The sequence below is a fragment of the Drosophila bipectinata genome, chromosome 2R (assembly GCF_030179905.1).
Source record: "Drosophila bipectinata strain 14024-0381.07 chromosome 2R, DbipHiC1v2, whole genome shotgun sequence".
In the NCBI taxonomy this organism is placed as follows: Eukaryota; Metazoa; Arthropoda; class Insecta; order Diptera; family Drosophilidae; genus Drosophila; species Drosophila bipectinata.
In genome coordinates this window covers 15,104,140-15,124,471 of record NC_091737.1, presented here as the reverse complement: position 1 = coordinate 15,124,471, position 20,332 = coordinate 15,104,140, and the positions used below count along the sequence as shown (strand labels likewise).

At 40.8% G+C, this 20,332-nt stretch overlaps 7 protein-coding genes across 10 annotated transcripts; 4 read left to right on the top strand and 3 right to left on the bottom strand.

Annotated features, from left to right (window-relative positions):
- The first annotated feature begins 958 nt into the window (after positions 1-958).
- On the top strand, positions 959-1,975 carry LOC122321087 (uncharacterized). Its single transcript, XM_043210306.1, has one exon. It carries the CDS (start codon positions 959-961, stop codon positions 1,973-1,975), a length of 1,017 nt encoding a protein of 338 aa, XP_043066241.1.
- A 1,209-nt stretch (positions 1,976-3,184) lies between these two features.
- Positions 3,185-5,833, top strand: LOC108125629 (uncharacterized). Its single transcript, XM_043210307.1, has 3 exons — positions 3,185-3,470; positions 3,525-3,707; positions 4,473-5,833. The coding sequence occupies exons 1-3, from the start codon at positions 3,185-3,187 to the stop codon at positions 5,831-5,833; spliced, it is 1,830 nt and encodes a 609-aa protein (XP_043066242.1).
- A 480-nt stretch (positions 5,834-6,313) lies between these two features.
- Positions 6,314-10,538, bottom strand: LOC108125725 (polyadenylate-binding protein). The gene is made up of 4 exons (XM_017242031.3): positions 10,467-10,538; positions 10,187-10,389; positions 9,255-10,121; positions 6,314-8,973 (listed from the first exon to the last, which is right to left on the bottom strand). The coding sequence occupies exons 3-4, from the start codon at positions 9,945-9,947 to the stop codon at positions 8,749-8,751; spliced, it is 918 nt and encodes a 305-aa protein (XP_017097520.1). The 5' UTR covers positions 9,948-10,121; positions 10,187-10,389; positions 10,467-10,538; the 3' UTR covers positions 6,314-8,748.
- Positions 10,539-10,582: 44 nt separating this feature from the next.
- Brca2 (BRCA2, DNA repair associated) lies at positions 10,583-14,333 on the top strand. The gene is made up of 3 exons (XM_070278542.1): positions 10,583-10,771; positions 10,845-11,568; positions 11,622-14,333. Exons 1-3 carry the CDS (start codon positions 10,676-10,678, stop codon positions 14,066-14,068), a joined length of 3,267 nt encoding a protein of 1,088 aa, XP_070134643.1. The 5' UTR covers positions 10,583-10,675; the 3' UTR covers positions 14,069-14,333.
- On the bottom strand, positions 14,239-16,671 carry Ir60e (Ionotropic receptor 60e). The gene is made up of 2 exons (XM_070278332.1): positions 16,542-16,671; positions 14,239-15,842 (listed from the first exon to the last, which is right to left on the bottom strand). Exons 1-2 carry the CDS (start codon positions 16,555-16,557, stop codon positions 14,239-14,241), a joined length of 1,620 nt encoding a protein of 539 aa, XP_070134433.1. The 5' UTR covers positions 16,558-16,671.
- Positions 16,333-18,372, top strand: LOC108125751 (small integral membrane protein 14). 4 transcript variants are annotated; one of them, XM_070278544.1, is made up of 4 exons: positions 16,333-16,412; positions 17,330-17,447; positions 17,514-17,559; positions 17,840-18,372. In XM_070278544.1, the coding sequence occupies exons 2-4, from the start codon at positions 17,376-17,378 to the stop codon at positions 18,055-18,057; spliced, it is 336 nt and encodes a 111-aa protein (XP_070134645.1). In that variant the 5' UTR covers positions 16,333-16,412; positions 17,330-17,375; the 3' UTR covers positions 18,058-18,372. The 4 variants fall into 4 exon arrangements, with proteins under 4 accessions (XP_070134645.1, XP_017097559.1, XP_070134646.1 ...); XM_017242070.3 differs by lacking the exon at positions 16,333-16,412 and adding an exon at positions 16,546-16,674; XM_070278545.1 differs by lacking the exon at positions 16,333-16,412 and adding an exon at positions 16,832-16,965.
- On the bottom strand, positions 18,354-20,317 carry LOC108125750 (zinc finger CCHC domain-containing protein 8 homolog). The gene is made up of 4 exons (XM_017242067.3): positions 20,147-20,317; positions 19,399-20,088; positions 19,224-19,343; positions 18,354-19,166 (listed from the first exon to the last, which is right to left on the bottom strand). Exons 1-4 carry the CDS (start codon positions 20,315-20,317, stop codon positions 18,486-18,488), a joined length of 1,662 nt encoding a protein of 553 aa, XP_017097556.2. The 3' UTR covers positions 18,354-18,485.
- Positions 20,318-20,332: the final 15 nt, after the last annotated feature.

Below are 20,332 nucleotides of genomic sequence, written 5' to 3'. Positions count from 1 at the left end.
GCTGGGCTATCATAGGTGGCAAACCTCACAATTATTAAATAATGCGTTGTAAGAACAAAAATGTAAATCACCCTATTAATCAGAAATAAAAAAGTAGTCGTTGAAAAGAAATTGTTTATTGTATTGCTTAGGACAATTATAGTCAGTGACTTTTCTACCAATCTAGATATATCTTCTGCAATTACAAACTATGACTTTCGACATACTTAGTGGATATCTAAGCTCATTCGTTCCACATTGTTGGGCAGTCAACGTAAAAATGTTGCTGAAAGTATATATGGTAGCAGCCATCAAGTTAATTGTAGTTCGAGGTGTCTCCTTACCACAAATATTGGAGTATCTTGGAAAGGAAATAACCCCACAGTCACTTCATCTATATCAGAATGAATCGAGCTTCAATGTGTGCTGGAACCAAACAGACTTACCAAATAATCTTCCAAAATTAATCTTCAACGGAAACCAAACTGTGTACTTAAAAAAAGGCTTCAATACAAAGGTTTTAGTTTTGGTTTGTTTTAAAAATAATAATACGGATATAATGCATACAATTTACACAAATCTGGATGATATGAGGGATACTTTCACGATTCTATTTGCTCCTTCCGAAAAGCAAATACATGAATTGTTCTTGGAGTGTCTCGATCAAAAAATGCTTAATGTTCTGGGCTTTAAAGGATCAGATCTAGAAGCTATCTACAGCTTTAAAGCATTCCCGGATTTTAAGATCCAAAAAAGAAATATATCAGAAGTTAATAGATTATTTGAACCGCAACTAAAGGATTTGGGAGGTTATGTACTAAAAGGCTTACCGGACAACATATTTCCCCGCACAGTGGTCTATAGAGACAATCATGGAAGCCGGCAAATGGCAGGGTATCTTGCCCATCTTATAAGGACTTACACGGAAACCATCAACGCCACACTCCAAATTGTTTGGAATCTAGTTCCAGAGAAGGGAATGACACATTTGTCGGAGGGATCACAAATCCTCGACATAGACTTGCCCATCGGAGTTGATGGACTCTATCATAGTTCTCCCAAACAAACTGTTCCGATACAGATCTCCAGCTGGTTTCTCATACTCCCTATGGAAAAAAGTATGCCGAAGACTGGCTTTTTCTTAAATCTGGGATTCCAGGCAATGATTCCATTGGCTGTTGTATTGGGATTACTGCTGAATAATGCCAAACGCGTGGAAATGGGCTTAGGACCCAGCCTAAGAGCTTCGTGGATTTTTAACAAAGTGTTGAGAGGTGTTTTGGCTCAACCATTTATCCTGCCCAGATACCTCTCCCTGAAAATGATGACCATTTACTGGTTAATCTTGATAAGTGGTTTCTTCATGAGCAACTACTACACTGCGGATCTGGCGACAATGCTAATGAACTCCCCGAAGGGAAAACCAATCCGCAGCTGGGAGCAATTACGGAGAGCCAACTTAAAGATACTCATCTCCCAATCCGAACTAAACTTTTTGAATGAATTGCTAACCAAGGACTATCTAGATAAGTTTGTTGATTTTTTTGAAGTAGCCGACTCCGAGGATTATCAAAGGAAGCGCACTGCGTTGAACCAATCCTATGCCTATCCAGCAACTCTTACTCTATGGCCAGTTTTGGAGGAATCTCAGAAACGATTGGAGACCCCCATATTTCGGAAATCCGAGGAGCTGGTCTTAGCGCCTTTTATCATTATGACCATGCCATTGCCCAAGAACTCCATATTTAAGAAATCCCTGTACCAATTTGTAAGAAGATCTCAGGAATTTGGACTATTTCAACAATGGTACTCCAGCAGCTTCAAAGAGGCAGAACAACTGGGAATAGTGAGATACAAGAAGGATAATGAGGCTTTATATCGCGGAATTGAGTTTCATGATTTCTACTTTGTATGGATAGGCTATCTAGGAGGAATCTTAATCGGTTTGGTGGCATTCATTTTGGAGCTCATAATGTATCGAAAGCGAAGAGTATAGTTATATCCTTTCGATATTCTCGATATCCTATTGTACTGTATACCCAATTAAAGGTAATGACTATTGAGGTCAGCACTTTTACTTTTAGTTACCATAACCCTATTTCAGGTTCATTTCCATGGACAGTATCATTAAGACTACGGAAAAATGAGGATACCATTTTATTTCATATTAACCATAGGTTTGGTTAAGACAGAATCGCTGTATAATATCATAAAATCCATTAAGATGGAGACATCCTATCGGACAATTATTTTGCTGAGAAGTAGTGATACCTGTTGGGATGAAGCACATTTCCATAATATGGTTCCTGTTATAAGTTTTGATGGAAATCAAAGTACATACTTAAAACAAAACTTTAACTCTAAAGTACTTGCCTTAGTTTGTCTTTATGATTATGAAAATGATATGTTGAGGACTTTATACTCTAATCTTGAAGAGATGCGCGATACTCCCACTATATTATTTTCCCTTTCGGATGAGCAAATCAGAAGATCTTTTTTAAAGTGTTTTAACCAAAAAATGTTAAATGTGTTGGCTTTTAAAGGAGCAGATCGAAATACTATCTACAGCTATAGGGTATTTCCAACATTTCAGATTATAAGAAGAAATGTAACCAAGATTAAGATATATTTTAAGCACCAACTAAAGGATCTGGGAGGTCACGTTGTAAAAGTTCTACCCGATAACATAATGCCCCGCACAGTGGCCTATAGAGATGCCAACGGAAATCGCAAGTTGGCCGGTTACCTGTTTGATTTTATTAAAAATTACATAAGCACTATTAATGCCACTCACCAAGTTGTTTGGGACTTGGTTCCCGAAGAAGGTATGATTGCTTTACCCGAACTATGGCGGTTATCGGAAAAATCCGAGATAGATTTTCCCCTGGGGATCTTCGGCCTAGAAATCGTAACGCCCAGGCCATTTGCATCTCTGCAGATTTCCAGTTGGTATCTAATGCTGCCAATGGAACCAGCCATGCCCAGAGCTGAGTTTTTCCTGAATATTGGACTTAAGGGAATGATACCCATGGCCATTGTTTTGGCCATCGTGTTGTCGAAAGCTCATCAACTTGAAAGGAGTTCAAATGAAAACTGGCCCCGATTTCGTATAGGAAGTGAAGTCTTGAGGGGACTCTTGGCCCAAACATTTATCCTTCCGAGATGCCTCTCGCCGAGATTGCTGTTTTTGTACTGGTTACTCCTAATGAGTGGATTCTTCATGAGCAACTACTACACAGCCAATGTGGCGACATGGCTGGTGCATCCTCCCAAAAGACAACTTATTCAAAATTGGGACGAAATGCGACACTTTAAGGTTAAAACTCTAGTCGTGCAAACCGAATTGGAATACTTGAAGCGAATTTTGGGCAAAGAGCTCGTTGATTCTCACAAGGACGTGTTTGTGGTAACTGATTCGGCTGATTTCCAAATGAAACGCATGGCATTGGATACGTCATATGCCTATCCAGTTACGGGAACATTGTGGCCAAGTTTAAAAAATAGCCAACACCGATTAAAGGACCCTATCTTTCGCCAATCCAAAGAGTTCATTTTCATACCGTTCTTGGTTCTGGTGATACCTGTTCCTCCAAATTCAATTTTTAAGAAATCTCTGGAGCGTTATATTGGACTCACCCATCAGAGCGGACTTTTCCGGATGTGGTTTAACCGGAGTTTCCGCGTCCTCAACAATCTTGGAAAAATGTCCTGCAAGATGGATACGCAGAGTAAGGAATTTCACAACCTCGTCTGGAAGGATTTCAGCTTTATATGGCTTGGCTATATGGGTGGGAGTGCTTTCAGTCTGACGATTTTCCTTTTGGAACTTGGTTACCACAAATGGCATGCAAGGCAAGGAAACTTAAGACGATAATGGGCCTATTAATCCCTTATTATTAGTCTTATTAATCTCTTATTATTAACCTTATTAAACGCAAATAAATGTTAATCACTTAGAGAGTTTTGTTTTATTTGGCGAGTGACAAGTTTTCCGTAATTGGAGCCTATTGAAAGAGCTAAAAATATGGCTCATAAAAACCGCTAAAGGGTTTGATTTCGGTTTTGGCTAGAATCATTTCTTAGGCAGTAGTTGGAAAGTAAACTAGCAAAAATGTGGCTCCGTTTAAGTGGCTTTATGGTTACATCTTTGAGCTTGGTTTTGGCCCAAAACGTATCCTTGAGTAGCATCCTAAACTCAATCAAATTGGAGCTATCTTTTCGCACTCTTCTTGTGGTTCAAAGTAGTGATGAACATGGATCCTGTTTGCAACAAAACGAACTTGATCGGAATATCGCCTATCTCCGTTTTAATAATAATCAGAGCATCTACCTTAAAGGACATATTAACCGAGAACTTTTAGCTTTGGTTTGTTTGGACTCTCTAAGAAAAAACGAAATAATGAATGCTCTTCTTGAGAATCTGCAGGACATGAGAGGAACTCCTGTGTTGTTTATGGTTAACATAGGCTCCAATATAACTCGTCTATTTGAAGAGTGTCGTTCCTCGCAAATGCTTAATGTGTTGGCCTTAAATGAACAAAACCTTGAAGTTATCTACAGCTACAAAGCTTTTCCAAAATTTCAAGTGGTTAGGCAAAGAACAACTCTGGTTAACAGATACTACGAACCGCAGGAGAAGAATCTCCAGGGTCATCCAATTGCCACTATTCCCTACAACTTACTGCCCAGATGTGTCATCTACAAGGATAAAGAAGGACGAAACCAAATGAGTGGCTATCTAACCCATTTTTATAAGAATTTCGCCAGGGCTTTGAACGGCACTCTGTGGGTACGTTGGGATCTGGTCCCGGAGGATGGGACTCCCACACACAATGCCACATGGAAGCTGCTGGCCGACGGCCTGGTTGACTTTCCATTGGTACTGACCACACTCACTCCGGAGCCATTTTATCCCAGCTACGTTTCGGAAATCACCAGCTGGTTTCTAATGGTGCCCGTAGAACCGGACATGCCGCCCTCCAGTCTCTATTTCAACCTCAAAGGATGGCGGTACTTTTTGGGCCTAATGGTTATTTTGGCTATGCTCCTGGTTAACGCCCATCACATAGAGTCGGGTCAAGGATACTTCACCCTGCACTGCGGGCACATCTTCGGAGACCATGTCCTAAGGGCCATGTTGTCCCAATCTTTCGTCATGCCCAGCAGCCTTTCCCACAGCCGGACGATACTCTATAGCCTGCTGATGTTGGCCGGACTAATAGTTACCACATTCTACAGCACCAATCTGGCCACTTTGCTCGTCGATCCTCCTCCAGCCTTTAAAATATTGAGTTATAATGATCTGAGGTTGACAAACGGAAAGATATTCATTTCCCAGCAAGAGCTACCCACCCTGAATGAATCAATTGGTCAGCACGCTTTGGAAACGAACCTAGACGTCTTTGAGATCACCCCATCTACGGTGGAGTTTCTTACCAAAAGGAATGAACTGAACACTTCCTACGGTTATCCTGTTACCAACACCTTGTGGCCACTTTTGCAGTTGAAGCAGATCAAGCTTCACCGCCCACTCTTTCGCAAATCAAACGAAATAAGTTTTAAACAGTTCATGCCGGTCACCATGCCCATGGCCAGAAACTCTATATATCGCGATGTTTTCAATAGGTACTTGAGTCACACCTTGGAGAGTGGTCTGTACGATCTGTGGTTTCGTCGATCCTATTCCGAACTCATTGCCATTGGAAAGCTTAACTATAGCTCGGATATTTCTGACGAGCTTTACCATGATCTAGTTTGGGAGGACTTATTGTACGTCTGGATTGCCTACATTGGAGGAACTCTCCTTAGTCTCTTGGTGTTTTTGTTGGAGAAACTTTACTTCAAATATCATTAAAATGAAATATATTAAATTAAAAAGTTGTCAATTTGCAAAATCTTATTAAACAAAAATAAACAAAATGGTATACCTGGTACCTTTTAGAAATTTTTAAAGAAAATCGATATGAATTTCATTCTGCAATCAGATGATTTTTGGCAAGGAATATTTTTTAATAATCAGATGACTATTCCCAAAAAATATCCCTCTCATGGAATCATATTGTAGTTACATTATATTTGAAGGGGATCCCCCAGAAAAAAATACAAAATATAAAAAAAAATGAGTCGGTAATTATGAGGCAGATTGGAAGTTAAAGGTTTAAGGTACGATTGGTTAAAGGTATTCCGCATAAATCGGATGACTAGTTGCAAAGATACAGACCTCTCGAAGAGGCATATTGTCATTCCCATGGATTTTTAAAGGATACCCTTCAATTCCTCTATAAAATTGGACTATCGTTTGCAAAGATAAAACATCAATAATAATACACTCACATCGCAATTTTAAACACTTTTTGCAAAAGCATTTTTATTCAAGTTTCACATTTCTCTGCTCACTGCATCTTGATTTTCATCATCAAATGTTTTTTGTTTATTTTCCTTTTCATTTTCGCTTGGTTTTTTAAAGTTTTTTTTTTTAATAAGTAGGTATTTGTAATATGTTATAATTAGGATTTTCGTTTCAATGGAATTACTTATATAATGCATATATTATACGCCGTTCTGTGTTCAGTATTATCTGTGCTTGTGTGGGTTTCTTTTTTTTTTGCTATTCATTAAAAATGTAACCTTCTTGGGTCCAAGCAAACAATTTTTAACAAATAAGAAAGGATTCGTGTCCTTGGAATCGAATGCAGGTGTGTGTGGTAATGATTTATTTGGAAAATGTGCAAAATTGTGTGTTTCCGTGTTTGAAATGGGATTCGCTTCCGTGTAGTTATCAGATAATTTTGTAAGATTGAAATAACGTTTCTTGTACTTTCTAAAAATTTAGCACTATAAAAGGGACTTATTCTTTTGGGGGGGGAAGGGGAATTTGTTTTTCATTTATTCTTCGTTTATTTGTTTTAGGTAAATTCTGCAAAAGCAATTACCAAAAAATTAAGTTGCAATTACAATTATAATTTGTAATAATAATAGAAGTATGTCGCATTTGCTTAGCAAAGGAAAATCAAATTTCTTTCTCTTTTTCTTTTGTTTTGTACATTTCGTGTAAATATTATTCAATTGCATAATTTTCATTTGTTTCATTTTTTTTAAATTCATATTGCATATGTGTCTGCGTGTGAGTTCTAGTGTGAAAGGCCTAATACTACTTTTGTCCAGTAACTATATAATCATAATCTCTGTTCCGGATCAAGGTTGCTTCTTGGAATAACTTAAGCGCAAAATGAAATATAATGCAAAATAAATATTGTCAAATGAGGGGTTACATTAATTATGCCATCCTAAATATTGCCATCATTTATAACTATTTTATGTAATTTCCGTTTTTGTTCATTCGTGGTACTGTTTGTATTTTTATTTTTTTTTTTTTTTAACTATACATGTGTATGTCTAGACGCAAAATTTGAATTTTCACAAATTTTGAGTGAGTTTAGCATTGATTTTCTTAATATTTTGTTTTTTCTTTTTCTCAAGTTATTATTATTTTTCTTGTTGTTCTTGGAAACATTTTTAAAAATTAAGCTCAATAATCTTAAATTATTTATGTATTTGCTTTCTTTTCGGGTTAATTTGCCATTGGCCGAACTTGTATATATGCCTGCCTTCAAACTATTTTTAATAATTAGTTTTTTTTTGTCGTGCCATCAATAATAATATTCTAAAAAGATGTTAAACATTGCATTGTGTACACATTTTGGATTGGTTACATTCAATTAGTTTTTTGTTTTTTCTTATTTTTCGTTATATTACTGCTGTCTTTACGATCCTGTTTTGTGGTTTCCTTTTCTTCGTTTTGCTACTTGAAACAATGTACAATTAATTACAAAAATGTCTTGTAATTGCTAAAATTGTAATACTCATTTACTGACCACAGGAGATTCAGTTGGGCCCTCCTGCCTATTATTATTTTCATTTCATATTTTCTGTTCAGCTCCGACATATTCCTTTCTTCATTAATATTCCGCATTTGCGTCTATCATATAAATTACGTGTAGGGTTCGCTTTCGCAATGTGTTGCACTTGATTCCTTCGTCAAAGTATTAGTTATAGCGTGGAGAGTGTGAGTATTATAAACGCTTTTTAACTACAGCGTGTAATGGGTTTTACATTAAATATATATATGTATATGTATATACGTAGAGTGAGTGCATCAATTGTTAATAGAGGGTTACATCAATTTTATGTTCTGTTTAAATATATAGGTATGTGTAAATATGCATATTTTGTCCAGGACTCATATATCGCTCGATTCAACTCTCAAGTACGCCACTGAGCCTGTGTTTCAATTTTGGGCGCGTGTGGGCATTACATAATGTTTATGAAATATATGTGTGTGTGTTTTTTGTTTTAAGCGAGAAGCTGACACCAAAGCTTCTGCTCACTAAATTCAACAGTAAAGACAAACATCTAATTCCAAAAAAACGCTAGTGAGTGCTAAGAAACTGTTGTCCTAATGTCTAGAAAATCCTTCCGATTGAGAGTTCGAGTTCTGTTTAGTTATAGTTTTTGCGTGTTTTGTGGGTGCCTCCATAAATCTTTCAACTGTGTTGCGACTCTTTTTGCCTACGTCTAAATGTCAATTTTCAGGATTTTGTGTAATTTCCCTTCTGCCTGATGGCTGCCTGAATTCTCGCTTAGCTGCTCGATACAATTTCTTGTAAATATCTATATAGGTTTTTATATATGTGTGTGTATATATTGTATGTATGTGGGTGCTGCGTAAACTCCTCGCAACCTCCCCTGATCGGCTGCCCAATTTCCGGCCTAATAGTAGAATATTTGACCAGCCTTCTGGCGTTTACGCTCTTCCAGCTTGCGATTGATCTCCTGCTGCCGCTCTGCCTTGCTGAGAGCCCTTGCCACGTACAAGAATTTGTTGTCGCCAAGTTGCTTGCCGTGAAGCCCAATCACGGCGGCCAGCGCCGATTGTGGATTCTCGTAGGCTACGAATCCGAAACGGCGGGAGCGTCCCTCGTCGTCGAGCATTAGCTGCCAGGATCAGAGAAATCAATGAGATGTTGCGAAATAAACAAACCTCTCGGCGGGCCAAGTGCAATCATGTACGCTCCTCCTCCCTTAATGAAACTGCTCCATGCGGGGAGCATGCGCACCAAAACAGGGAAGAGCGCACCTAAGAGCACCGGGTGCGTGAGAAACTGTGCCACATGGTCGTCCATCTGCATTTCTCTCACCCACCCACATTCCACACCCCGCACACATTCCGGCGAGAGGGAAGGTGACCACACGTAGACAAACAACTTCAAACATACCTTATGACTGGTGATGCGACCGTAGGGCTCGAACATCTCCCGCAAGTGCTGCTCAGTGAACTCCTCGCCCAGGTTCTTCACGTACAGGTTCTTAAAGTGCGTGGCCTTTTCCTGCTCGCGGTCCCGCCTGGGAATGAACTTCACCACGTGCACCTTCTGGTTATTGCACAGCATCCCGTTCACCTTTTCGATGGCCGCACGGGCAGCCTCCTCCGTGTCGAAATGCACAAACCCATATCCACGCGAATTGCCATCCTCGTCCTTGGCCACGTTGCAGTTGAGGATGTTCCCGAACACGGAGAACGTGTCATACACCGCCTTGTTATCAATGGACCGCTCCAGGTTCTTGATGTAAATCTTGCCACTATCTGGCGAGCTATTGCTGCTCCCGCCGCCACTGCTTCCGCTGGCCAAAGCTCCAGCGCCCACACCCACTCCAGTTGAGTGCGAGGAGCTGGATGTGTGGCCGCTGCCCAGCGAGTTGTGGCCATGCCTTCCCAGGACAGCCGCAGCGGCCAGATGATTGCTGGCCGCATGGCCACCGCCTACGTGACCCAGGTGCCCAGCAGCGGCGGCATGGTGATGCAGCTGCTGCTGATGGTGTGCGGCGGCCAGCGTGTGGTGATTTAGGGCCGGCTGCTGCTGGTGGTAGTTCGCCGGGTTGCCGCGGAACGTCATAGAATTGACGAACATGATGGCTGGCTGTTTGTGGAGCGTGGTGGCGGCTAGTAAAGTGCTATAAGGTGGTGCGTGGTGGTGCTGACTCCCGTGTATCCCCTGAATCCCGTGAATTTTGACGATCTTCGGCAGCGCGCTGTCCGTGAGCCTCCCGTTTTCGTAGCAGCAGATACTTAAAATCCTTATTGGCTGTTTGGAATTCCAACGTTTCTGTTAATTGAGTGCTCCAAGAAACACCGCAAAAATTCACTCACCAGGTTTTAGCTCCCCGTTCCACAATTCGCGGTGTTCTCTGAAAAAATCGTTTTTCTCTCCCAGACTCTTCTTTTTCGCCACCTCGTCTCTCCGCTTACTCTCTTGTACTTTTTCTGGGGGCTTTCACTTTTGGCAGTCGCTGCTTTCCGGGATTTCCCTCGTTTTTCGTTCAGTTAACAAGCTGCCTGTGAACTCCGCGATGCTAAAACAAATTTAACAATTCATTGCAGCTTAAATTAGCAATAAAAGTGGCTATTTCCTTTCTCCAAATTTACGTACTATTGTGAACGGTGCAACTGTTTTTGATGAAAAGTAATCGGCTTAGTTTCCCAACACTGCCTTCCATTTTTCGCCGTATTTTGCAACACCAATTCTATAGTGCTAATAAATACTGCGTGTTGTATAACGTTGATAAGAAATGAAACAATAACACCGCGATTGTTTGTTTATTATTTAAAATGCAATAGATTCTATTATTTACGGGCGTTATGGAGCCACATGAGGGACAGGCGAAAGGCTCTCACAATATCAGTAATGAATTCCATCAAGAGTCAAGGACAGCGTCTTATCAGACGAAACTACAGGTAGGGTAGGCGTATGGGATTCTTTTAAAATGTTTAAGAATTATATCCAATATATGTATGTATAATTTTCCAGGTTAACACATTGGGAGATATAGCCGCCGAAGTCGCTGAAATATATAATGCAGACCGAGTGGACTTTAAAAGGGCTCAAGGGAAAGAGCCGGCTATGGAAAATACCACTGGATTTATCACCATCCAGGAACTGCTCCTAATGGAAGCAGAGCCCACACCTGGAGAGCAGATCGCCGAATCGATCCTGCGTGATTTCTGTTCCTCGCCAACGTACTTTGAAGAGAATCATGAACCTGCCACTGAAACCTCCCCCTGGTTTCGATTTCGACATAAAAAAATCAAAACCTACAGTAGGAGGCGGATTCTGAAAGAGGAACCGCCACCTGTTACTCTTAAATATGAAGTGGAGGAGGAGGAGGATCGCTTAAGCTGTTCTTCGGGTCTATCAGTGCAGGAAGACTATACAACCCCGGCCACTACTTCGGTGTGCGAATTAGATGCCAACACTTCGCAGAAAATTTGTGAGAATTTGCTGAATCTAAGTGAATACTTTTCCCTGGGTAATCCCAATACACCATCCAACAAATGTCTAAATATAGACCTTCCATCTAAAAAAGAAACCAGCCTGCAGGATTCCTCGGGATCCAAAGAAAAGTTAAGCCCTATGTCGGATACTCAGTCTTCGGTTGAATATTCTGCTATTGAATTAAAAAATCTCCGAGATGAGTTACTGGAAAGCGACTATACCTTTGAGGCCTCCCAAAACTGTGATATAAAACCTAGAGGTAATTATTTTATACAAATAAATTACTTTTATAACTTAAAACTTATTCTTTAGGTGACACTATTTTTGGTGGAATGGAAAGTATCAAAAACACAGATTCCAAAGTCTGCGAAGATTGGTCTGAGGGAGATTCCTTTTTGGAAAGCATAAACACCGAACAAATATCATTAAAAGATGATAAATGCGAAGAAATTGAAAGTAAAACTGGACCATCTGAGATTAAATCAGAAAACTATGAAATATTGTTAGATGATATCCCAATAACTGAATGGCAGACTCCAATGGATATTCCAGAAGAGACGAATATAGAATCTAAAGAATCTGCAAAAGATGAAACTGCTAAATCAGGCTGCTCCAAAGACATCACAGATACACAATTTTTGCAGGAATTTCCTCTTGAAGAATGGCAGCCGGAAGAGGCTTCCGAATTTGTTGGCTTCCGGACTGCCTCCAACAAAAAAATTCAAATTTCCGAGGAAACAAAAGCACGAGCGGCTAAGCTCATGGCTGATTTGGACGCAGAGGAAGTTCAGCAGGAAAACTTTAAAGAATCTGACAAAGTTCCAGAGTTTTTGGGCTTTCGCACCGCTTCCAACAAAGCAATTAATATTTCTGAGGAAACAAGAAAACGAGCTGCTAAGTTTATGGCTGATTTCGAAGCAGAAGAGCATCGAAAGGATACCAGCAATGAGGACCCTGAAACAATTCCCGAATTCGTTGGCTTTCGAACAGCATCAAACAAAGCTATTGAAATTTCTGAGGAAACTAAACTACGAGCTGCTGCTTTTATGGCTAATTTGGAAGCAGAGGATCCACAAAAGAAAAGTGATGATGGAAATAGTGCGAAACTTGACGACTTTGTTGGCTTTCGAACAGCATCAAACAAAGCCATTGAAATTAGCAAGGAAATGGAAAGCAAAGGAGCCAAGTTTCTTGCCCAATTCAAGGAGGAAAACGAACAGACTTTGGCTGCAGACACAGAATTCCTTCAAACTATAGCCTTTAGTCAATGGGAGCCCTTAGATATCCCCGATACCGTTGACACCCGCACAGATAAGGCAGATCATATGGAAATTAAAGCTACAACATCAGACAACCATACATCCACTTCTGAGGCTCCCGCTGATACATCAGTTAACACCAGCCAATCAGCAACTATTCCCCAGCTCGTTGCCTTTCATAAGACTTCCTTTAAGTTTATGGAAATTTCACAAGAGATGAGAACAAAGGGTGATCAATTGATGGCTGATGTGATAGCGGGGAAGCCTAGTCCGTCACGTTCTTTAGATACATCTGGGATTGTTGGTTTTCGAACAGCCTCAAATAAACCCATCGAAATAACAAAAGAAATGAAGAAAAAAGCTGCCAAACTAATAGCTGAGGTCGAAGCCGGTGAAATAAAGCAACAAAATATCGAAAAAGCAATGGAAGATAATGAGGACTTTGGCTTTAAGACAGCTTCGAATAAAAAGATTGTTGTATCTGAAGAAATGCAAAAGAAAGCTGCCAAGTTTATGGCCGAGATTCAAGCCAATGAAAACCAAGTTAATGAAAATCAAATAACAGCTGAAGGTGAATTCTTCGGGTTTAGAACTGCCTCAAATAAGTCAATTACTGTATCCGAAGAAATGAAAAAGAAAGCCGCCAAGTTATTTGCTGAAGTTGAAGCTCAAGAAAGCAGTTCAAATGTTCTTAGTAGTCAATTAAAAAATAATAAAGAACAGCCTCAAGTCCAAGTAGAGCCATTTGAGAATATAGAAACCACTAAAGATACCTGTAATATCGTAAGCAATATTGAGTGCCCCTCAGACGTGTCAGATGAACTATCTGGCGAGGAATTCAAGGGCTTCCCAAACAACGATATACAAGAAGATGACTCACCTCAGGAGTTTGTGTTTCCCAGGCAATCGCAAGTTAATGTGCCTCTGTCGGACTCAAGAGTGGGAACCCCTAAACATCGTCGTGAAACCTCTGACGGCATCCCCTCAAGCAAGCGTCGGCGTGGTAGTTTTTCGCAAAAGGAGCAGCCAGGTGGCAGCCAGTTAGTCAAGACCATCTCGTGCAACAGTGGCCTGGGTACTCCCAGAAATTGTTCCCAAAAAGAGCAGCCAGGAAGCCACTTAATCAGGACCACCTCGTGCAACAGTGCACTGGCTACACCCAGCCAATCGCAGGAGATGCACGCTTCGCTGACGCAGCTGGCAAGTCGTTCGCCACTGGATCGCAGCACCAAGACATCAGTGATAGCCCGTCGTAACTTACTGACCCTGAGCAAGAGGCGAAAGCGTAACAGCACAACTTCCGAACCTGATGGAATCGAAACCCCATTAAAGCCCAGATTTGCACCGATGGCAGCATCAACCAGCACCCCTCTAGCCAATAAAAACACAAACCTAAGGCAGGACGCCACCAAGCTGCAACAGAATGTAGAGGATATGTCGCCCATTTGCATGCCACCAAACAAATCCAGACGACTTGGCTTAAGTCGCAGTCGCTATTAGAAATTTTTCGTCAGTCATATTAGTCAGCCAAGGATATTAGTTTCATAAGCATGGATTGCTGGATGGTTTATGCTTTGTGTATAGAAATAATTTTATTTTTTTGTTAAGCGATTTTTAGGTGTAAGATGAATAATCAAGTTTGTTGAAAACAAATATAATATTGCCAATTATTAATGAGTTTTGTATGAAATCTTAAGAATTTCGACCAAAAAAAACAAGAGTGACAGGACTAAGCCAGCACCCCACAAGGCAAAGGCAAAGAAGTAGTATTCCAAGTCAAATGGCTTCGCCGGAGGTTCATTGTCCCGCATGAGGGTATGAATACCCTGCTCGATCATCACCTGGAATACATCCGCCTTTATTTTGATAAAAATTCCGTGCTCCTGAAGACGCCTCATAAATTGGTTAAGAATATTCAGATATGGCAAGCTCCTGGACACCAGAATGCTATCCAGGGCAAAGCCTATGGGTTCCGGAACTGTGTGAAACCGGGGAGTCTTAAGTAATCTCTGCTGCATCAGGTTCAGTGTCCTGCGGCCCTCGTACATGACATACATATAACTTTCATTCAGGCTATCGCGGTATATCGAAAGTAAAGTATTATTGTGTAGGTCAATGGCGTTTCTGCGAAGAGCCTCTGGAAGAAAGGTCTTCGACTTTAAATCGTTCACGTAGAAAGCGTCATGCAGACTGGGATATGGTGCCTTGGCTAGATCCTCCAGGGTGTTATACTCAGGTTCATACAACCCCGAAGTGAGGATGCTGGACAACGTGGTCAGATAGAGGTTGGTGAGTATAAAACCTCCAAGAACAAGGATAGCTTGAACCACCTTAACCCTCCAACCCGTTGAGCTGGTAAAAGTATGACCCGTAAATAGTATGTGACTTAGACTATATAAAAGGCACTGTCCAAATTCGATTCCAATTCTTCTGGAGATTAAATAAAGCATCAGGGTCCCGTAAACGACTGTTCCTCCAACGGCCAACCAAAGAGTCCATTGAAAGGGTTTCGAATAGTACAGATAACTTCCAATCGGTCTGGCATTAGGAACTATGAAGTGCTCAGAAAGGATCGAAAGTGGCTTCGTGTAGGGTGAAGGAATATTCAAGTCCTTTAGATAACAAATCACGTCGAGCTCCTTGCGGTATAGCCTATTCGAGAGGGCTACATAAATATCCAAAATTGGAAGAGGTGGTAGTAATTCACCTAGAATAGTGGCGTTATACCGATCCGTAAACTCCTTTAAGGCGAAGAACAGAGTTCCGGCTCTTTCCGTTTCATTATCCTTGCTTAGATAATCGAAATCTCCTGGAGATGTATTAATTCGAACGGTTCGTATGGGCAGGCCCCACAAATTTCTCAGAATCCTTTTTCTCTCTAAGTACTCATCAATATTTGCGAGCCTGTAAGGCTGTATTTTCGGATATGGCAGGTAGCTGTAGATATTTTCTTGATGTATTAAAATTACGTTGATTAGGCCCTCTTGGTAGCAGAATGCGTAAAGATCCATTTTCCAAGCTTCATTGGGGTTTTCCGCAGCCAGGAAAACCAAGTGCAGTTCATGAAGATTGTCCAACAATTTGGAAAGCAGGTTAGTTACCAAAGGATCTAGTGAATTGTTGGTTTCCGGAAAGAAAACTATGAAAAGGGTTTTCTCAGTAAAGTTTCCATAAATACGATTATTTTCAACGGTATTTTTCGTAAGTAGTATTCTGGGCGTGTCCAGAATTTGAAAAATACTTTTATCCTGGGAGCGAAGACAATCGTCACAATCTATAAAAACATTTAACTCCATTTTATAGGCGTTGTTAAGTTTTTGAATTGCTTGTATAGGTCCTTGGCCTGAAGACCCGACATATTTAAGAAAGATTAAACACAGTAACCACAAATACATTTTTGATAGGAATTAAAAAAGGACGAAGCTTTTATAGTTTTATTGAAGGTGCTAATTAAATCATAATTCTGCAAATTCACTTAATGATAGAAGACTCTTTTAATTGGTATTTACCCCTTTTTATATATAATTACCGGAAGCTAAGAAACAAAGCTTCATTCTTATTGAAGTGCCTCTTAGCATGGAAGGATAATCACTCGACAAAAATATTGTGCTTTCTGGTTAAATTAAGGTTAAATAAATCCCGTCACACTCTTAGCCGTCAGTATTAAATAAATTTAATAATTTAAAATTTAAAAAAAAGATATTTTAATTTTTTAAAAATGTTCTGTTAATATTTTTGCGTTTTCTCACACTTGTTCCTCCAGTCTTACGGGCAGTGTTGGCTAACTGATTCGACCTGTATTGGATAACGGTCGAGTTCCAGGAAAATACATTTTACGGTGCAGGTATAAACGGTTTTAAATTTAATTATAAACACGTTAAAAAAGCGCTTCAAAACTAATAAAACGTGATAAATGATGTGCTTTTAAAATTGAAATAATCATAAACCACACAACGTTCGTTTGTTTGTTTACCATTTTCGCCTTCCATTGGAACAGCAACAACAAAGTAGTCAAGTTGTGTTTACGTTTTCGTATAGTTTCTTATCGTAGTTTGAGCAGAATTCCAATTGGCATCCGTAAATTGTACTCCCAGCGGAAAGACCCAGTAATATATTTGATAACAATTGTGTTTTAACGAAAATTAAAACTTGTTCGGGTTTGATAATCGTCGTTTTTAATGTCAACACATACACATAAGCCCCACTACTGCACATTACATACATACATCCAAAACAATATTGGGGTGGACTTTATTAATTGGGGATATTGAGGGTTTGGGTTTGTTTTGGCTCACTTTGACTTGGGGTTTTCTGTCAGAGGAGATTCGATTCCAGTTAAATTTGCGAGCTGCGAGAATCAAAATTCCAATTTTCCATTTTGAAAAAATCGCGATAAAGTAAGTCCCATACAATGGACCGCCCCATTTCTAAGCTTCGTTTCCCTCCTCCCCATCCCCACTCCGCGAAACTGACTCTCTCTTTCGGCTCAGCAATCAGAATCGTGCAAAAATATAGACGCCTAGTAGGGGAGTAGTGGAGGGAGTTGACGTTTCGTGCTATAGCCGAACGATTACGGCCAGTGTCTGGTAAAAATAATACAATAAATCGGTCTCAGCTGAGTACGTTTCGTTTTTAAAACACTTCATTTTATTGTCATATGTGTGTGCCGCTGGAAAGACACGTCAGTTGCCAGTTGCCGTATATGAAAACGAAATAAAACAAATATAAACAAAGTGCAACTTTCATTTCGACTCTCCGCAGCGCAACCCAGGCTCAAGCTCTAATCCCCCGGCAGAAACCCAAAACCATGTCTGACGACTTCGATGGCTGCGAGTGCGTTTGGTCGCACGAACTGGCGATGCAGAGGCTAATAAACTTTGTAAGTGCCAAGGACTAACTAGCTCCTTAGCCACTCTTACTATTCTATATGCATATTTTCTTTTAGATTCGCCAGAATCAGAATGCCTGTACGGACACAGAGTGCTTCGACGGTGAGTATTGGAATTCTAAGGAAATCACATTCATGAAAGATCGAAAATTATTCCCAACTAAATAATGGGTTTCCAAGAATTGCTTTTAGAACAAAAAAACTGATAAGGAATTGAAAACCTGCCTGCTTCTAATGATATTTTGTTTGAAACTTTTTTTTTTCATTAAAATTGAATACCATTTCGTTCATTCCATCTCTTCAGGATTTTTAAAATTAATCCTTTAAATAACAAGAGGTGGATAATCCTCCCTCAAATCCTAATGGTTTCTATCCGTTCGCAGTTAGTGGACGTATGCCGCAGCAGCAGCGCGCTGGAGGCGACGACAACAGCGGCTTTACCATCACAATGGTGTTCATGGTCCTGGCCTTGCTCATGTACATCTTTAATCCAAGTACCTGGGGTCAGCTGACCAGCAGCAAGAGGCCGACTAGCCGTCGCGATAATAACCATGATGGCTCGCCGCCGTCACCGCAGCCTCCTCCGCCGGCCATCAACTAGAGGTCGTCCAGGACCCATGCCGCAGATGCCGAGCTTGAGCTTTTCCATCACAATTCGCAACTTGCATTTCCTTTAGGTTTTCTTCCGCGGTAATTGATCAAAAAAAATATATATGTTGACTACAAGAAGGGATGGAATCAGAATCAAAGCAATAAAACATACACAATTGGTGAAATCCTTGCGCACGCCGTATTAAAAAAACTAGACAAAATATACATTATTTACATTGTACAAAATAACACTACACACACACCCACAGAGATACACAGGCTTAAGTAAGTCAAAATTTTTGAAAATACACTTTAAAAAACCAAATGTTTGTATTGGCCGTATTATTTGTACAAAGCTAAAAGCACTATGGTATTTTTAAAATCTCTATGGTTGTACGTTTGGTGGGATGGATGATGTCGGTAGGTTTCACTTCAGCGTCAAGTTTCCTTTTGCAGCTTGTCCATCTTATCTCGTACGTTCTTCAGAAGATCCTTCATTTGTTCGTATTTGCCCGTAGAGTCGGGTAGATTTTCAAAGTTTATGACATCGCTGACGCCGACCTTAAAGTTGCTGCCTACCGGAAGCTTGTCATATACGGAGAACTTCAGCACAGGAGTGCCCTCAAATGAGGCTTTGAAAGGTTGACTAGGTCGTCTCGTACCCGTGGGAGTCGGGGGAGCTGACTGCGTTTGGGGTATAGCGATTGACTCTACGTCATCGGTTGAGGAATCCAAAATAATCAAAGATTTTGAATCATTCGCCGTTGTATCTAACGAGGTATTGGAGTCCAGCTGTTGCAATAGCTTTTCTTGCTGAACCTTCAAATCCTCCAGACTTGGCGAAGGCATGCGTTCGTTCTGCGCAGGTGGTGGCGGTGGAGGTGGAAGATTAGTTGACGGCGGCAGTGGTGGATCTTCCGCTTCATCGACCACTTCCATATCGCATTCGCCTAAGCTGATCGGCTCCTCAGCGGGGGAGGTAGCCTCGTCGTGCGGCGCAGGAAGATCCACCAGTTTCTTGCGTCGGTAACCGTTGATCACGTTCTCGCCCAGCGATTTGATGAAATGTTCCTTGGAGTTCGATTCTTGGTAAGGGGGCACATTATGATGCCTAAAGTCCTGAAAGTATTATATTAATGATTATGTAATTGAGTTTATAGTGAGGTATATAGTTACATCAAAATATTTGTCTCCGGGATCAACATTAAAGCCGGGATACTCTACAATTTTGTTGATATCGTATTTAAATGTGTCGGACTCGCCTTCTTCTTCGTCCGACTTGCTGACTTCGGTTCCCTGAACAGAAAACAATTAAATCCACAAATAAAGTAAAGTAATTGACTCATTTTACATCTGCATTAAAGAGAGCTATGCCTGAGCTCTGAACCCGAGCCTCCTCCAGCCAGGCTGGCGGGTATCCAAGCACCCGCATGCGATAAAACATAAAGGGTAGCTGTCTCCGTGTGTAGCCCATGGCATGACGCGTCTTAGTGCTGATTTTTCCAGGACGTATGTGGCCAAAACGTTGTGCCGTTTCCACGTGATACCGCTTCGTAGTGTTGCTGTTGTTTTTGCGTGCACGCTGTATCCGAGCATTGTTCCTTGGCTTGGGGCACTCGCGCAGGGAGTGATCTGTGTCGCCACAGTTGAAGCACGAGGACTGCGCTTTGGGCCGAAAGCACTTGTTAACAGCCTCCTCTCTTTTCTTTTTACGGTCCTCCGTTTTCTCATCCAGAATATCTGTGTTGCAGCGCTTGTACGAGGGCACCTGAGAGGCTATCAGTTTTTCAGCCGGCTGAGTGTCAATCATAAAGAGATCTGCAAGGTCCGGGGCTGGGGAAGATGGTTCTTCTTCTGAGATCTCATTCCTTTCATACGCCGATATGACAAGCGATTTTGAATCTGTCTTGAAATCAAAGTTTTTATCACAAAACATGGTCCCCAGAACTTGAAGAAATTGTCTTTTGAGACTTTTGAAATTAGCTTTAGTCCGAAACTTGACTTCGAAAACCAGGTTATTCGATTCTTCTGGTGTAGTTTCCTGAAATAAGATTCAGCTTTTTATATTTGAATGTGTGTGGAGTTTAAGAACTACTCACTTGTTCATTTTTTTCAGTCTCAGATTTGGCGGCAGAGGTGGTCTCATTTGGGACCGCATTCTCGAGCGGAATGATTTCTACGTCATCTTCAAGCTCCCCATCTTCTACATCAGTGTCAGGTATTTCCAAACAAGTAGGCGTGTCGTCCAGCAATATAACGCTGTCGTCCATATCTTTTGGCAGCTT